At 46.6% G+C, this 17,176-nt stretch overlaps 1 protein-coding gene across 4 annotated transcripts in view; it reads left to right on the forward strand.

Annotated features, from left to right (window-relative positions):
• The first annotated feature begins 48 nt into the window (after window positions 1–48).
• The window catches only part of USP13 (ubiquitin specific peptidase 13), a 123,741-nt gene continuing 106,613 nt past the window's right edge, over window positions 49–17,176 (forward strand). For 2 of the 4 annotated variants that reach the window (XM_060242559.1, XM_060242561.1), the window contains exon 1: window positions 49–293. In XM_060242559.1, the coding sequence (XP_060098542.1) occupies window positions 138–293 (156 nt within the window). In that variant the 5' untranslated portion in view covers window positions 49–137. The remainder of the gene's footprint in view (window positions 294–17,176) is intronic. The other 2 variants (XM_060242562.1, XM_060242560.1) reach the window with 2 other exon arrangements.

Consider the following 17,176-nt stretch of genomic DNA (forward strand, 5'->3'; position numbering starts at 1 on the left):
GGCTGCCATTGGAGTAAAAATAGCATCTCTCCTCCTCCCGCCGGCCGCTGGGCAGGGCTTTTCCGCCTGGGCCCCTGCGCGTCCCCCGCCTCGCCGGGCTGCCCTGTCCCCGCCACCACCAGCGCGACTGAGCTACCATGGAGCGGGCTGCACTCTTCGGGCATGGCCGGGAGGCGCCCCTGGCTGCAGGGGACGTGGGCGAGCTCTTGGTCCCTTACATGCCCACCGTCCGGGTGCCCAAGACCGGCGACCGCGTCTACAAGACCGAATGTGCCTTCTCCTACGACTCGCCGGTAAGTAAAGTAGCTGCTGGGAAGCCGGCTGTGCTCTTCCCCACTGGGTGACCCCGGAGCCTAGCCGCCCACGTGGCGCCCCCTTAGCCTTAAGGAGCCCCCCTAGGGTTGCCAATCCCCAGGTGAGGGCAGGGGATCCCCCGGTTTGGAGCCCCCCCCCCCCGCTTCAGGGTTATCAGAAAGCAGAGGGGGAGGGAAATGTCTGCTGTTGGCACTTCGTTATTCCCATAGGCTATAATGGAAAATTGATCTGCGGGTATCTGGGTCTGGAAGGGGGGCTGTTTTTTGAGGTAGAGGCACCAAATTTTCAGCATAGCATCCAGTGCCTCTCCTCAAAATACCCTCCAGGTTTCAAAAAGATTGGACCAGGGGTTCCAATTCTATGAGCCCCAAAAGAAGGTGCCCCTATCCATTATTTCCAATGGAGGGAAGACATTTAAAAGGAGTGTGGTCCCTTTAAATGTGGTGATTAGAACTCCGTTTGGAGTTCAATTAACCTTGTCACACCATTGCTCCTGGCTCCACCCCTAATTTCTCCTGGCCCCACCCCCAAAGTCCCCAGATATTTCTTGAATTGGACTTGGCAACACTAAGTCCCCCCCCCCCACTCCATTTACTTGCCTCCACACTGCCCGGAGGATATTTTATTATTTTTAAAAAATAATGTGTCCCCTCCCCTTCTACACTGCCCCAGCTGCTCCTACTCTCTTGGCACTGTTAGCTTGCTCCCCCACAAAAAACTGTCCTTTATTGATTTAGGGCATTTTTCTCCTGTGGTTTTTCTCCCCGTCTCCATTTTTATCTGCACAACAACTCTGTGAGGTAGGTTGGAATGACAGAGCAGTTTTATGGCAGGGGTAGATCGGATGTCTGGTCTCCTCAAGTGCCCCTCTGACACCCGAAAGCCTTCCTCTACGTTACTTACTTCATTTAGACCCAGGCTTTATCTCCAGTGAGACCCCAAAATGGCTTTCATCTGTCTTTTCTGTTTAATCTGTAAATTAGGTCCAGAGAGTGTGATTGGCCCCAGCTCACCCAGCAAGTTTCCACGACAGGGTGGGGATTCGAAGCTGGGTCTCCCAGATTTGAGGTTGCCACTCTAACCACTCCACCACACTGGTTCTCTGCCTGTTATCACGTTTGACCCCAACCTTCCTGGTGGGGTAGGTGTTACCAAATTGCAGCTGACTTACGCAGGGCTGGCCCTAGACTGGCACCCTAGGCAAGGCTAACTTCTGCCCCCCAACTGATAATGACACCGAGTCACATGGAGGGCACACAATTTGGCACCCCCAGAAGACTGGCATCCTAGGCAGTCACCTAGTTTGCCTAGTGGTAGGGTTGGTCCTGTACTTATGGCATCCCAATCAAGAGACATGCAGAGGTAGGTCTCCATTGCCATCTGTGTAGTGACCTTGGACTTTTATGGTGGTCTCCATCCAGTACTAACCAAAGCTGACCCCGCTTGTTGCCCAAGATCTGATGAGATCGGGCTAGCCTGGGCCATCTAGGTTAGAGGAGTTTTGAGTGGCTCACGATGCTTTTTATACTCCCTCACCCTCCTGGCAATCGTGTATCATGCATGTGTACATACAAAATCAGTGTATGGGTTTGTAAGCTGCCCCTATAGCTGCTCAGGCTTGAAAGTCTGTTCTCCTTTTCTAAAAGTGACAGTTTGCTGCCAAACTTCATGCAGCCAACCAATCGTACGTAGGTTCACTCCTCCATATCCCATGGTGGGATTCCCCCAAAGACTGAGTTAATTCCTTAGCCTGTTCAAGTGCTCTCATTCTGCTAGTAAACTTCCAGGTTTCACATTAGATACCTACAGTATTCCTACCCCCAGGAATTACAGGGTGCTCCTATCTCTATTTAAATAGTCTCATCCTTGGGATAAGAACACAAGAAGAGCCCTGCTGGATCAGACCAGTGGTCCATCTAGTCCAACCTCCTGTCTTTCACAGTGGCCACCCAGTTCCTCTGGACAGCCAACAACACGGCGTAGAGGGCAAAGCTTTCTTTGGATACTGCCTCCTGGCTTCCCTATAGTCACCATGGGTCGTTAATAAGAGCTGGGGTGATTTCCTGGTTGGGTGGCTTCACCTCAAGGTCTGCTGCATCCCTCTAATTAGTGCACAGTTCTATAAGGTGCCAGTTCGGTGTAGTAGTTAAGAGTGGCAGATTCTGATCTGGAGAACAGACTGATTCTCCACTCCTCCTCCACATGGAGCCAGCTGGGTGACCTTGGGTCAGCCACAGTTCTCTCAGAGCTGTCCTCTCAAGAGCAGTTCTTTCAGAGCTCTCTCAGCCCCACCTCCCTCACAGGGTATCTGTTGTGGGAAGAGGGAGGAAAGGAGATTATAAGTTGCCCTGAGGCTCTGTGTGAAAGACTGGGTATAAATCCAAAACTTTTTACCTTCTTCCATTCAGCATCTTTACTGGTTTCCTGTCAACATGGGCCCTTTCCATAGAGTTTCTGCTGCACTGCTTGGAGCGAGTTTCTTCAGTGCTTTATACCACAGTGCCAAGCTGGTCACACAGGCTGCCTTCATTCAGCTCAGATGTTGATGGAGTCACTTTCCTCTTGGGGCTGCGTAGATCTGTAGAGTGGTCTCCATTGTCCAAGATGCAAACCTTTCTGTGTTCACACTTCCCTTCATCTAAGAGCCCTTGTCCTGAATTATAAATCCAAAGTAATTGCAAGTATTCCTTGAAAAACACATATGTGAGTGCAAGGCATATACCGGGGTGGCCAAACTTGCTTAACGCAAGAGCCACATAGAATAAATGTCAGACGTTTGAGAGAGGAAGGAAGGAGGGAAAATAGATTGAGGAGGGAGAGGTGGAAAGAAAGCAACTTTAACTTTACATGTGTTCTCCAACATGCCAACTGGCTTGGCTTGGAGAAGTTATTTAACAAGACAGATGCCTTCTCCAAGCCAGCTGATGGGGCAGCGGGGCTTTGAGAGCCGCACAATATATGTGAAAGAGCCACATGTGGCTCCCAAGCTGCAGTTTTGCGCCCCCCCCCCCCAGCATATACTGTCTTTTCCCACCTCCACAGGATAATCCTATAGGTCTGTTCCCCCCACCTTATGGCTCTTGAGTCTTGGGGACAGTGGCTTAGTGATGCTTGTTTTAACCTGGGACTGGAGAGCCAGTTTGGTGTAGTGGTTAAGTGTCTGGACTCTTATCTGGGAGAACTGGGTTTGATTCCCCACTCCTCCACTTGCAGCTGCTGGAATGGCCTTGGGTCAGCCATAGCTCTGGCAGAGGTTGCCCTTGAAAGGGCAGCTGCTGTAAGAGCTCTCTTAGCCCCACCCACCTCACAGGGTGTCTGTTGTGGGGGAGGAAGGTAAAGGAGATTGTGAGCCGCTCTGAGACTCTTCAGAGTGGAGGGCAGGATATAAATCCAATATCATCATCATCTTCTTTAAATTTCCAGCATTTCCTGTTGAAAGGATCAGGTAGTAGGAGATGCAACACATCTTCACCTGTGAATCCCAGACAGCTGCTGCCAGTTAGAGTAGGAAATACTGACCTGAGTAGGCAATACTGAGAGTCAGTTTGGTGTAGTGGTTAAGTGTGTGGACTCTTATCTGGGAGAACCGGGTTTGATTCCCCACTCCTCCACTTGCACCTGCTGGAATGGCCTTGGGTCAGCCATAGCCCTGGCAGAGGTTGTCCTTGAAAGGGCAGCTGCTGTAAGAGCTCTCTTAGCCCCACCCACCTCACAGGGTGTCTGTTGTGGGGGAGGAAGGTAAAGGAGATTGTGAGCCGCTCTGAGACTCTTCGGAGTGGAGGGCGGGATATAAATCCAATATCTTCTTCTTCTTCTTCTTCTTCACCTTGATAGACCCATTTTGGGTTTTTGACTGTGGCTTGGAGGCAGAGCGTCTGTTTTGTATACCAAAGGACCCAGGTTCAACCCCCAGCATCTCCAACTAAAACAGACTGGGTAGGAGGTGATGGTAAAATCTTGATCTGTGACTCTGGAGAGCCATTGCCAATCAGAATATACAATGCTGACCTTAACAGATCAAGGGTCAGGCAACCCGGCCAAGAGACGTGCAGAGGTGGGTTCATAATGTTGTGAACTTAGTAGGAGGTATTTGTGAAGTTCCTGCATTGTGCAGGGGGTCGGGGTAGATGACCCTGGTGCTTCCTTCCAACTCTATGATTCTATTCTGCTTCAGATGTTTCCTCAAATCTCAGCCAGACCTTGGACGTTTTTCTTTGCCTCGAGAAGCCAGCTCCCGACTTCAGGAGCCAGGATCATTATTCAGTCTTTAAGCTTTTGTATATTAATTCAGCTGTTTATTCACTGGAAAAGACAACAATGCTAGGAAAAGGTGAAGGCAGTAGGAAAAGAGGAAGACCTAACATGAGATTTGCCTGACTCAATAAAGCCATGTCTTTCAGTTTGCAAGACCTGAGCAAAGCTGTTAATGATGAGATGTTTTGGAGGTCATTAATTCATAAGGTCACCATAAGTCAAAAGTGACTAGACAGCACTTAACACATCTGTTTACCACTGTATTTTCTAGTACTGAGAGCCACAATAAGATTTCTAGGCACCATGGTGAGCCGATGTCTGGGATTTATCAAGCCTTGAGTATTATCCAGTTTATGTAGACTTTTCTTATCCACTCTTCCCCACTATGCCCCATAATTGAAACAGCTTTCCAAACCCATAAAGCAGGGGTGTCAAACATGTGGCCTGGGGGCCGAATTAGGCCCCCAAGCAACTGGCTGTCATCTGCTTTCTTCTCCCTCTCTCTAGCTCCCTTCTGCTTCACAGCTTGCTTTGCCAGGCTTGCTCAATCGCACAGGAGTTGCAGAGCAAAGCCTCTGTTTTCTCCATTGCCAGAGGCTTCTCCCATAGGGAGGGGGGGGAGGCAGAGCTTGCTTTGCCAGGCTATCACAATCGCACAGCAGAGCTACTGATCCAAGCCTCTCTTCCTTCTATTGGCTGAGGCTCCTCCCGCATCCTGGTCCCCTGGGGAAGGAAGGAAAGAGCCAGAGCTTCCTTTGCCCAGTTCCCTGGATCCCATGGGAGAGATACAAAGAAAGCACCTTTAAGACCAATGAGTGGTAATGCTTAAGCATGTTTTAAAAAAAATATTTAATTGTGTTTGTTTGTGTCCTTTATAAAGTTTATATCTCTGCTACCTAATCTTAAATAGGCACACACATAACCTGGCCCGACATGGCTCAGCCCAACAAGGCCTCATTTATGTCAGATTCAGCCTTCATAACAAATGAGTCACACATCCCTGCCATAGAGGATCTCATTGCATATCTAATGCTTCCAGCTGGTGACCCATAACACTTAATGCATCCCCATCAATCAGTCCTTTGCTGCCAAACTTAACAGCCTGATGTCTCTTTGTCCAGTGCGACTCCATTCCTTTCATTTTACTTTCCTGTTACAAATTTCCTGTTATACTCTGCAGTAAAAAGGTCAAGGTCGTCCCCTGTGCAAGCACCAGTTCGTTTCCAACTCTGTGGTGATGTTGCTTTCTCAATGTTTTTATGGAAGACTTTTTTACAGGGTGGTTTGCCATTGCCTTCCCCAGTCATCTACACTTTCCCCCCAGCAAGCTGGGAACTCATTTTACCGACCTCGGAAGGATGAGTCAACCTCAAGCCGGCTACCTGAACCCAGCTTCCGCCGGGATTGAACTCAGGTTGTAAGCAGAGAAGCTCGGACTGCAGTACTGCAGCTTTACCACTCTGCGCCACGGGGCTCTTACTATACTTTGCAGTACTAGGGGGAAAATATTTCAGGTTTTAACCATGATAGCAGAATGGAGCTTCCATATTCATTGGCAGTATACCTCTGAGTTCCAGGAGTTGTGGACAAAGAATAAGAGAAGGCTGAACAGTATTTAGAGGAGCTTCATTGGTTGGCAACAGCATTTGCGTCCTAGGTGGGTCTTTGGTCTGATCCAGATTCTTACGTTCTGTTTCCTGAGCAGTGAAGTCAGCAATTAAACAAGTTGGAGCACAGCTGGCGGGGGGTGGGGGGGTGGGAAGTCTTTTTTACATGTTCGCTTTTCATTCAGTCTAGGGCTAGGATCCCGATCTCTGCACCTCAGTCGGATTTCTCTTCCTCTCTGTGTCCTTCTATTTATCTCTGATTCTTTCCTTGTTCTCTGTTGGCCAGCAGTTTGTGGCAGATGTATCACTTTCTGTTTACTTGGTCTGATTCAGTTTGAATTCCCTTCCCGCCTGCCCTAGCAAATTGTCCGAGACCTTCTCTCCTCCTTTTTCTGGCAAACTGCTTTTCTGTTTTGCTGTTGGCTGCTTCAGATATAACAAAATTCTCCGGCAGGGAGCAGGACGACTCAGTTTGTGTCTAGGTGGTATCCCGGTGGCTGAAAAATCTGTACATTTTGCGGTGTGCGCGTGTGGTACCCAACACAGTCCATGCGTGTGATTGAATCTCATGTGTGAGATTTCCTTCTGCATCGGAAAGGCTGTCCCTGTCGAAACTACCCAAATGCTCTTCCCTAACTGGGATGTAAATTCTTTGTTGCTGTTCCTTACAGCTGAACTGCTTGGAGAGGGTGTCTGTGTATTTGTGTGTGTGTGTGTGCCTTTTAAGAAGCTGCTGAATTTAGCAGTCTCTGGGCGGAGGGGGGGAGGGGAGAGAATGTGCAACTGCCAGCTGGGATTTCCTGATCTCCCCCTCCCTCCAGGTTCAGCACATCGCAAAGTACAAGTGGCTTTTTTAAAATTAGCTTGAGCCGGTCTCTACTCTCCACAATGCTGCCAGATTAAAAGAGTGCAAAGGGTACCCCCCCCCCCCCCCGAGTGGCTCTCCTCTTTTGTAAATCGGTTCCCCAAGATCTTCGTGCTTCCTAGCTTGTTTCATTTCGTCTGGCTGATTCAAAACTGGTCACTCGCAGCTGAATCAAAGCTGTGTGGTTTCGTGGGTCCCTTATGTCTGGCGTCCCTTAGGGCTTTTGAAATAATTGATTAGATACAGATTTTTTTCCCCCTCCGTTCTCTGGAGCGTCTTACTAACCTTCTGGCCTGCTGTCTGTGACTTGGCAGAGCATTTTGCACTGTTCGGTTTTTCTGATTTCTATAGCAAAAGGAAGTCTTTCGTAGACCAGATATAATTCTGATTAATAGCTGCCCAGAAACCCAAGATCCCAGTGTCTATTCTCCACTGTCATAAATCTGCGATAAAATTTAATCACCCCCTGGCTCTGTGCTTATTTACACGCATCCAGTCTCTTGTCAGTTTTAAAGCTTGCACATCCAAGGGAGATGGAAATCTTTTTACCGTTCTTTACTCATCTCGATGACAGCAAATAACAAAAGTCTGGTTAAAATGTATTTAGAAATGGATGTTTTAAATTAGGGGATCATGAGTTTTTTCACTTCCCCGATTGTGCATGTATTTGGGGGATCAGATATCCCAACAAGACCTTGAGACTGAAGTGGTCTCTGCTCCTGAGCATGACAGATGGAGGCAATCATGGGCCATGTCCAAGTCTGCTGCCTGCACAGTCTGAAGTGTGATACTGACATCGATTTGGGGCTGTTTTTTTTTGTAGCAGGAACTCCTTTGCATATTAGGCCACACAGCCCTGATGAAGCCAATCCTGCAAGAGCTTATAGGGTTCTTCTTACAGGGCCTACTGTAAACTCCAGGAGAATTGGCTACGTCAGGGGTGTGTGGCCTAATATGCAAAGGAGTTCCTGCTACAAAAAAAGCCCTGAATTGATTCATAAACACCAGACCAGAGATTTCACTGAGCCTGCTAGTATTCAGAGACTATGTTATCAGTGAACTTAATGCTGAAATTTGACCGGTTAACAACAGTATTGATCAGCTTTTCATCCAGAAGAAAAATGCTGGAGTCAGCTAAGATTGTACCACTTCAGATTGCTTCTGGAGGATCACTGCCCATGTAAGATAGGCACTCCCCCTCCCTTACTTGCAGAAAACCAGCAAGTCAGCCAAGAAAGGTTGTATGTTTTGCAATTCGTTGCTTGTTCAAGTCCAGGGCTGGTGCGTAGAAGTAGGCCAGGTAGGTGGCTGCCTAGTGTGCCACCTGGCCTACAGGGATGCGACTGGGTGCTCTCTCCCCCACCCTGCCGCTCTCGCCTTTCTGGGTCTGCATGGACCTAGGAAGGCAAGAGTGGTGGGGTGGTGCAGTGGGGTGTGCTCTCCTCGGAGCCTGCCTTCCCTTGCAAAGGAAGGCGGACTCTGAGGAGAGCACACACCACCCTCCCACTCTTGCCTTCCCGGGTCTGTGCAGACATGGGCAGGCAAGAGTAGTGTGACGGCGCGGTAGCCTGTGCCCTCCTCATAGCCTAGGGTGGTGTCTAGGGCACCAGGAACTCTGGCACTGGCCCTGTTCCAGTTAGCTCTAGTTCAGAGGAGTGAACAAGATTCTTTTCCCACTTCGGCAGGGTGTGCTTATCCCTGGGCTGATGACTGTGAGTGTGGAAGAAGAGGTTGGTAGAGAACTGAAGGTGGAGCGATCGCCGTGTGTGGCCTAACAGAAACCTATGTTGTTCCGGGGTAGTGTTGTAAGCGGTCCCTGAAGCGTTTCGCTGATGTCACAGGCTGCTGTTCAGACTTCTGGTTCGTGTTACTTTTGTTCTTGAGAAACAAGCTTCAGTCCAGTAATCCTGGACAAAACTGTATGTTGGTGGTCATCATTCCATGAGTTTGGACCCTCCGTTGGGTTTCTGAGAGCCCCATCTGTGGAGCTGTGAGTTCCTCTGGAGGTCTAGTTGGTTTGGCTTCTTTTGCTGCATTTGTAAGGATCTTCTGCTGCCACACATATGTAGAGAGCAAAGATGCCTTTGCTTCTATTTGCCTAAGGCCAACATGGTGTCCATGGGTGCCACAGTACCAGTTAATGCCTTTCCTAGCATTTACCGAGAAGTTTTTGGAGGTGAACAGGGCCAAGTTGGTCTTTTGGCCCAGCAGGCTTCTATCTGGTCACTGGAGAGTTGATTGGCTATGCAGTTTTTAAAGCACTGCTTCAGCCACCACAGCACCAGAATCTTCACCATGTGGCTAAAAGTAAGCTGTGGCAGCCATTGTATAATGGGCTCCACCTTCGGCAGCAGCCATTTTGTGGCTGAGCCCACTATGCTGTCTTAGAATTCCAAAGGTGCCTAGAGACTCAAAAAGGTTCCCTTGGCCGAGGGAGTGGCAAGGTGATACCATGCAGTGGTGGAGAAGTTTCCTTCATGGCTCAGACTCTGGTCTGGTTCTTCATTCTGGTTTTCCTCCTGGTGCTTGGTTTGGGCTTCTAGTCCCCAGATGTCTTAGCCAGCTGCCTGCAGTTTTAGCCTTGACCTGGTGAGGTAATAATTCTTGACCCCCTTCTTCCTTTCACATGATTTTGATGTTAGGTGCTTGCTGTTCAATGGATCTTGGGCCTGGTCCACTGGTCTAGGGTGGTGGCAGGTTGTGTGTGTTTGGAGGGGGGAAGGCAGAAGGTCTTGTATATTGCAAGGATGTGCAGAGACATGTTAACACTCCCCCTTTATGTATCTATATCAGTACATCCAAGTGTCAAGGATAGAGTTCAGGTTGCCTCAACATGATGGTTATTGGCTGCTTCACAGTGCTTTACTTTTTCTCATAGGAGTGAATGGCCACCAGTCATTTACATGGGAGAAAGAAAAGGGGCACACCATTGGAGGAGGGGCAGCTATTAAGAATAATTCTACATCACTCTTTGTAGTTCTTGCTTTATAGGGAGTTGATGGAGTCCCAGTGAGTGCCAGACCTTTTTCTCTCAGAAATCAGAGTGGGGACGCGATTACATAGTCATATTTGAGAGAGCTGGCTTTTGGTGTCTGTAAGGTTTGATTATTTTGACATTTATACCCCACTTTTTCCTCCACTGGGAAGTCAAAGTGGCTTACAATGTTGTTCTCTCCATCATTTTGTCTTCACAATAACAACCCTGCTAGGTAGGTTAGCCTGGCTGTGTGTGACTGGCCCCAGGTCACTCAGCAAACTTCCGTGACAGAGTGGGGATTTGATCCTGGATCTCCCTCCGGGCCTAGTCTGACACTTCAGCTTACCATCTCAAAAATCACCCCCCCCCCAGTCAAATTTGGGATGACTCAAGGCCTTCCATCTCAGAACGATCTCCATCAGTATCTATACTATCTGGCTAAACTGTGGTGCAATGGATAAAGTGCTCGACCAAGATCTGAGAGACCCAGGTTCGAATCCCCAGGGAAGCTCGCTGGGTGATCTTGGGCCAGTCATATACTGTCTGCCTTGACCCCCTTCTTCCTCACAAGGTTGTTGTGAGTGTAAAGCAAGGAAAGAGGGAATGTTGTAAGCTGCTTTGCATCTTCACTGGGGAGAAAGGTGGCATATAAATTAAATAAATACATACATACAAGTGGGTAGCGGCCATGTTGGTCTGAAGCAGCAGAACAAAGTTTGAGTCCCGTGGCACCTTTAAGTCCAACAAAGTTGTATTCTTGGTATGAGATCATGTTGCTTCAGTAACCTGGTGGGGTTACAGTGCTTCACTTTTTCCCAGTAGGAATGAATAGCCACCAAGCATTTACACGGAAGAAAGAAAAGGGGTGCTCTGTTAGAGGAGGGGGCAGCTATTAAGAATCATTCTGTGTCACTCTTTATAGTTCTCACTTTATAGGGAGTTGATGGAGTCCCAGTTGGCCAACTTTGTTGGTCTTAAAAACTGCTAGTGGACTCAAACTTTGTTCTATTATATGTAATTTTCTTAAAGAGTTAAGGTATTAATATTTGTATTATATATAATATCATGTGTATTATATATAATTTTATTAAAGAGTTAAGGTGTTAATATTTAATCTGACCATTTTTTAAAATCAATGCATTTTGCAGTTATAGTAACTAATCAGTATACATTTTTATTTAGGAAGTATCTAAATCAGAAGTTCCCAACCTCATTGAGCTTGTGGGTGCTTTTGGATTTTTGAGAAAGAATAGTGGGCACACTCTGAGAAGGGCTGCCATGGTAGGAGGAACCAAATCGCAAAATGGCTGCCACAGGGGGCAGTTGGTGGGAGGTTTGAGCATCCTCTGAAGAGGGAGGAGGAGCTATTTTCAAATGGATACTTCCTGCAGGCTCAGAGGGGATATTCACTGGGGTCTTCTGAAACACTTCCTTCTTCAGCGAAAAGGGGGAAAGCCTGAATTGACAGTTTGGGGCACAAATATTTCTCAGAAGAAGCAAGTGGGTGTCAGGAAGTTACTGATGAGCATCACGGTGCCCATGAGTGTCACAGTATGGATTGCTGATCTAAATAATAAGCTGCGAATGTTGACTGCAGATCAGCAGTGGTGATTTTTATCCTCCATGTTGCTTTAAGTCAAACTAACCTGCTGGTTATGTGAGGACTGGGGAGATCTTGGTTAAAGACCCTCCTCACTGGATGATCTTGAGCCAGTATCACACACGTACACCTTCCTTAGAGAGTTGTTGAGAAGATAAAATTGGAAGAGAGGTGAAGGGTACAAATGAAGTAAATAAATAGGGAAGAGAGAACAAAGTTTGTCATCCTGAGTTTTTTCTGAGGGAAAATGGGGTGAAAATATTTGAGCGATTTTGCTTGTTACATTGCATTTTATTCCATCTCTCTCTGTTTTTACATTACATGAATAGTGATTTCAAATTTAAAACCCCCTTCCCAATTGCTTGGCTTAAAGGTGTTGTATACATATAATAATTAAAAGAGGGTGGTATTGGAACAGACCTGAGGAAGTGGAGAATTATACCAAAAACCTCTACCCCTTCCCCAATTAATGAGAGGAATCTACTCCTCTTCTCAAAGCTTCAGAAGTTAAAAAATTTTATATGGGTCATTTGTGTGTGGTTTGTGTCATGCGCTCATTTTGGGGCACTTCTAGCTTTTTAACTGCCAAATTGGCCTCTTCTCTCCCCCTGTCCCCCGTTTGTTTTTAAATATGATCAGGAATCTGTATGGGGATTCAAAAGTGACTCAGCTGCCTGTTGTTTGTCATATCTGGTGTGGAGAAGGGCTATTTTTATAACCAACACACTTCAGATCTCAAGTGTCACCCGGCCAGCCTGTCCCCTCTCTGAACAGGGAGCCACACTGATTAGAAAGGGTGAAGAAAATGCTAAAACAAGGTTATGGATTTAAAGACTGAGGGAAAATGGGCTAGAAGATAAGCCTCCGTTGCGTAGACCTTTGTTCAGTGGCATCTTCTTTCATTTTATTCACCCAAAAAGGATTGCATTTGGAATACTCCAGTCTTCAGTGGGCTTTGAGTTAGGACTATATTTATACACAAATGAAACTACTGTCGTGATGACAGCCACCATCTATGTAGAACAGGGGCCCAGATAGGATTGCCAGCCTCCAGGTGGTAGCTGGAGATCTTCTGTGATTAGGGTTGATCTCCAGGAGACAGAGGTCAGTTCCCTGGGGGGAAGGGGGTGGGGAGACAGCTTTGGAAGGTAGACTCTATGGCAGGAGTGTCAAACATGTGGCCCGAGGGCCAAATCAGACTCTCGGAGGGCTCCTATCAGGCCGCTGAGCAACTGGCTGTCATCTGCTTCCTTCTCCCTCTCTCTTGTTTCCTTCTGAATAACAGCTTGTTTTGCAAGGCTTGCTTAATCACACAGGCGCTACAGAGCAAAGTCTCTATTTTCTCCATTGGCTGAGGCTCCTCCCTTGGGGAGGAAGGGGGGAGGAACAACTTGCTTTGCCAGGTTCTCTCAATTGCACAGAGAGCTACTGAGCCAAGCCTCCCTTCCTTCTATTGGCTGAGTCTCCTTCCCCTCTTGGCCCCCTGGGGAAGGAAGGAAAGAGCCAGAGCTTCCTTTGTCCAGTTTCCTGGATCACATGGGAGCGATACAAAGAAAGCACCTTTAAGACCAATGAGTGCTAATGTTTTAAGCATGTTTTGTTTTAATTTTTTTTTAAAAAAATCTTTAATTGTATTTGTCTGTGTCCTTTAAAAAGTTTATATCTCTGCTACCTAATCTTAAATAGGTACGCATCCTGTCCGACATGACTTGGCCCAACAAAGTCTCATTCATTTCTCATTCGGCCCTCATAACAAATGAGTTGGACACCCCTGCTCTGTGGCATTAATATCCTATTAAAGTGCCTCCCCCTCCCCAAACTCCACCTTCCTCAGGCTGCACCCTCAAAATCTCCAGGTATTTCCCAACCTGGAGCTGGCAACTAGGGTTGTCAGCAACACTCGCTCTAAGCTGTGTAGTCTTGTGAGCAAAAATTCTACTTTGTGAGCTACTGGCATTAAAGCTGTGAGTGACTGCATAAATGAGTTTGCTCTGGGGCCATTTTTTCCTGAGCTAATACTAAAATATGTGAGCTGGAGTGTAAAAAACTGGGAGCTAGCTCACACTACCTCAGCTTAGAGGGAACACTGGTTGCCAGGTTGCTGTTGGAAAATACCTGGAGACTTTGAAGGTAGAATTGGTAGAGGGTTTGGGGAGCGGAGGGGCCTCAGCACGGTCCAGTGCCATAGAGTCCAGATCAGCCATTTTCTCCGGCGGAGTTGATCTCTGCCAGCTGGAGATCAGGTGTAAAAGCGGGAGATCTCCAGGCCCCACCTGGAGGCTAAGCAACCACAGAACACAAGATATCTCTCTTGTTCAATGAAAACAATGTACTTAATTACACAAACACATGAAAAATACACAAAACACTAGTAACACTTACGGAAAAAAGTCAAAATGTTATAACACACATTGTTGCCAATAAATACAGTAGCTATAATAACAAAAGCCCAAACCACCATGTTCCAGTACAATTCCAGGCTTCCAAGGAATATGTAAAGAATGTTTAATACTCAAGAGTAGTATGAATATAAATTCTCCAAATGTGCATAAAGTAGGTTCTCAGCGGAATTTCTATCGTTATACTTCCAGTTTCATTAAATATCTTTATCAAGAGATGCACATATAAACAGCTTAAGCTGAGGCCCCTCCCATCCCCAAACCCTGCCCTCCCCCAATTCTACCCTCAAAGTCTCCAGGTATTTTCCAACACCGACCTGGCAACCAGTGTTTCCTCTAAGCTGAATTAGTGTGAGCTAGCTCCCAGTTTTTTAGCCTCCAGCTCACATATTTTGGTGAGCTGAGGATCTCAAAACTATGTATCAAATTCACAATATTTCTTTTAATGCTTCATATCTCTGGAGCCTTACAGCCTCTGTAACATTCACGACTCGGTGTTACATACTTCCTGCTGGGCTAGTAAGTTTTGATCTCATGGCATGTAAGAATATTGCTACGTTGGTCTTTAAATTTTACTGCTAGGCTGCCTGGATTCCTTGGTTAAGGAACCCCCTTTTAAATGCAAAATAACTATGTTCTGTAAGACGCTACGCCTAGGTTATATAAATAATTATATTCAGAATATATTCCACAATATGAATTATACTCAGCGCTAGACAGACTCCTCCATAGGTATTATGTTAGGATAAATGTAAATGTCTATACAGTCAGATTCTTAAAGCAATTCTCCTTGTAGCTTAACTCTCCATCCACAGTTGTTGTAGACATGCTCCCGATGAACAATTCCTGTACTCCAAAGAGTTTTTCCATTCAGAAAGAAGAATCTTATTAAGGGGATCTCGATTAAAAATTTCCTACTGCATAAGTCATATATTCTCAATCTCGAGTATTATTCCTCTTCCCAGATAATTCGTATGGTTGCCAACATCTGGGTGATATGAAAAAAGCACAGAGCTTCTGGCAAAAAGTACTGCAAAAAGTTAATTGTAATGAAAAACTAAACCCACAATAGATAGTCAGAACATTCCACTTACAACCCAGTTGTAAACAAATAACACTGACTTGAGAAAATAATAAAAAGCACTTAGGGTTCAGCATCTGGTGGCAACATCTCTGGGATTACAACTGATCTCCAGGTGACAGAGAAAATGACTGCTTTGAAAGGTAGACTCTATGGCAGGGTGTCAAACTCATTTTGTTATGAGGGCCAGATCTGATATAAATGAGACCTTGTTGGGCTGGGTCATGTCAGGTTGGGCTGGGCCATGTATATACCTATTTAAGATTAGGTAGCAGAGATATAAACTTTATAAAGGACACAGAAAAACACAATTAAATATATATATTTTACAACCTTAAAATATGTTTAAAATTTTAGCACTTGTTGGTATTAAAGATGCTTTCTTTCTGTCTCTCCCATGGGATCCAGGGAACTGGGCAAAGGAAGCGCCGGCTCCTTCCCTCCCTCCCTCCCCCCCCAAGGGACCAGGAGGGGGAAGGAAGAGAGGCTTGGCTCAGTAGCTCTGCTGTGTGATTGAGGGAACCTGGAAAAACAAGCTCTGTCTCCCCCTCTTCCTCCCCAAGGGAGGAGCCTCTGCCAATGGAGAAAATAGAGGTTTTGCTGTGAAGCTCCTGTGCAATTGAGCAAGCTTTGCAAAGTAAGGTGTTATGCAGAAGGTAGCAAGAGATAGGGAGAAGGAAGCAGATAACAGCTAGTTGCTCGGGGGCCTGATAGGAGCCCTCCAGGGGCCTGATTCGGCCCCTGGGCCACATGTTTGACACCCCTGCTCTATGACATTATGCCCCCTTGAAGTCCCTCCCTTCCCCAAAGTACACTGTGAGTCCAGACTTGTGTTTTCTGGGAAGACTGTTCTGCAGATTTCAGTAAGCTTCTCCCTCCAGATCATTTTTATCTGTTTGTTTTTCAAATGAACAACCCTAACTTTGGTGTGAGTAGCTGTCCATGGGTGGCGTACCGAAACCTGGAATGAATCTAGACTCTAAACTTGACTGCCATTAGTATTAGCATTATGTACCGGGCTTTTTTTGAACTGTTCCGGCTGGCTTGGTGCTAGGGGTTGTGGCCTAATGTGCAAGTGAGGTCCTGCTGAGCCTTTTCTACAAAAAGCCCTGTTTGAAACAATGGTGATGTTGGGGAGTGGTGGCCTAATATGCAAAGGAGTTCCTGCTGGGCTTTCTCTACAAAAAAAGCCCTGGTTATGTATCTTAGCCTACACCCATAACAGAGCTAAGAGGTGTTAAAGAGTAAACATCCTTATCACAGGGCTGGAAGGGGCCTTTTAGGACATCTAGTCAAACTAGGGTTGCCAACTTTGAGCCTCAAAAGAGTGGGGTTTGGGAAATGGAGGAATCTCAGTAGATTGTAGTGCCATAGAGAGCTCCATCTGATGCTGCTGTTTTCTTCAAGGGAGCTGACATCCATAATCTGAAGATCAGTTGTAATTCTGGGAGATTGCTTGATCTTGCCTGGACATTGGCAACCTGACATCCAACCACTCCCTGCTCTTGAAAGTGCACTCCCTGCACTTCTCCAAGTCAAGCTAGCCAGCAGCTTGGAGAATGCATGTGAAGTTAAAGTTGCTTTCTTTCCACCTCCCATCTATTTGCCTTCCTTCCTTCCTTCCTTCCTTCCTTCCTTCCTTCCTTCCTTCCTTCCTTCCTTCCTTCCTTCCTTCCTTCCTTCCTTCCTTCCTTCCTTCCTTCCTTCCTTCCTTCCTTCCTTCCTTCCTTCCTTCCTCAAACATCTGATGTTCATACCTTGTGGCTCTCAAGCATCTGACATTTATTCTGTGTAGCTCTTACATTAAGCAAGTTTGGCCACTCCTGGCCTGTAGGGAGGGAGGGAAAGCATGCCTCTCCATTCTCAAACTGCGTTTACCATAAGTTTCTTCTAATGTTCAGGCTAGTGGAACATCTCAGCGACCTGATATCAGCGTCCATTTGGACACAAATGGAATACATGAACTGTGATGTTGTCTCCAATTTATGTGTGACCAAACCCTGCAGTTATTACAAGTGCCATGCTGTAAGGGAGAATGTTATTCAAATTAAGGTAATAGTACAATAATACCATCAGAT

The sequence above is a fragment of the Heteronotia binoei genome, chromosome 6 (assembly GCF_032191835.1).
Source record: "Heteronotia binoei isolate CCM8104 ecotype False Entrance Well chromosome 6, APGP_CSIRO_Hbin_v1, whole genome shotgun sequence".
NCBI classification, from domain to species: Eukaryota; Metazoa; Chordata; class Lepidosauria; order Squamata; family Gekkonidae; genus Heteronotia; species Heteronotia binoei.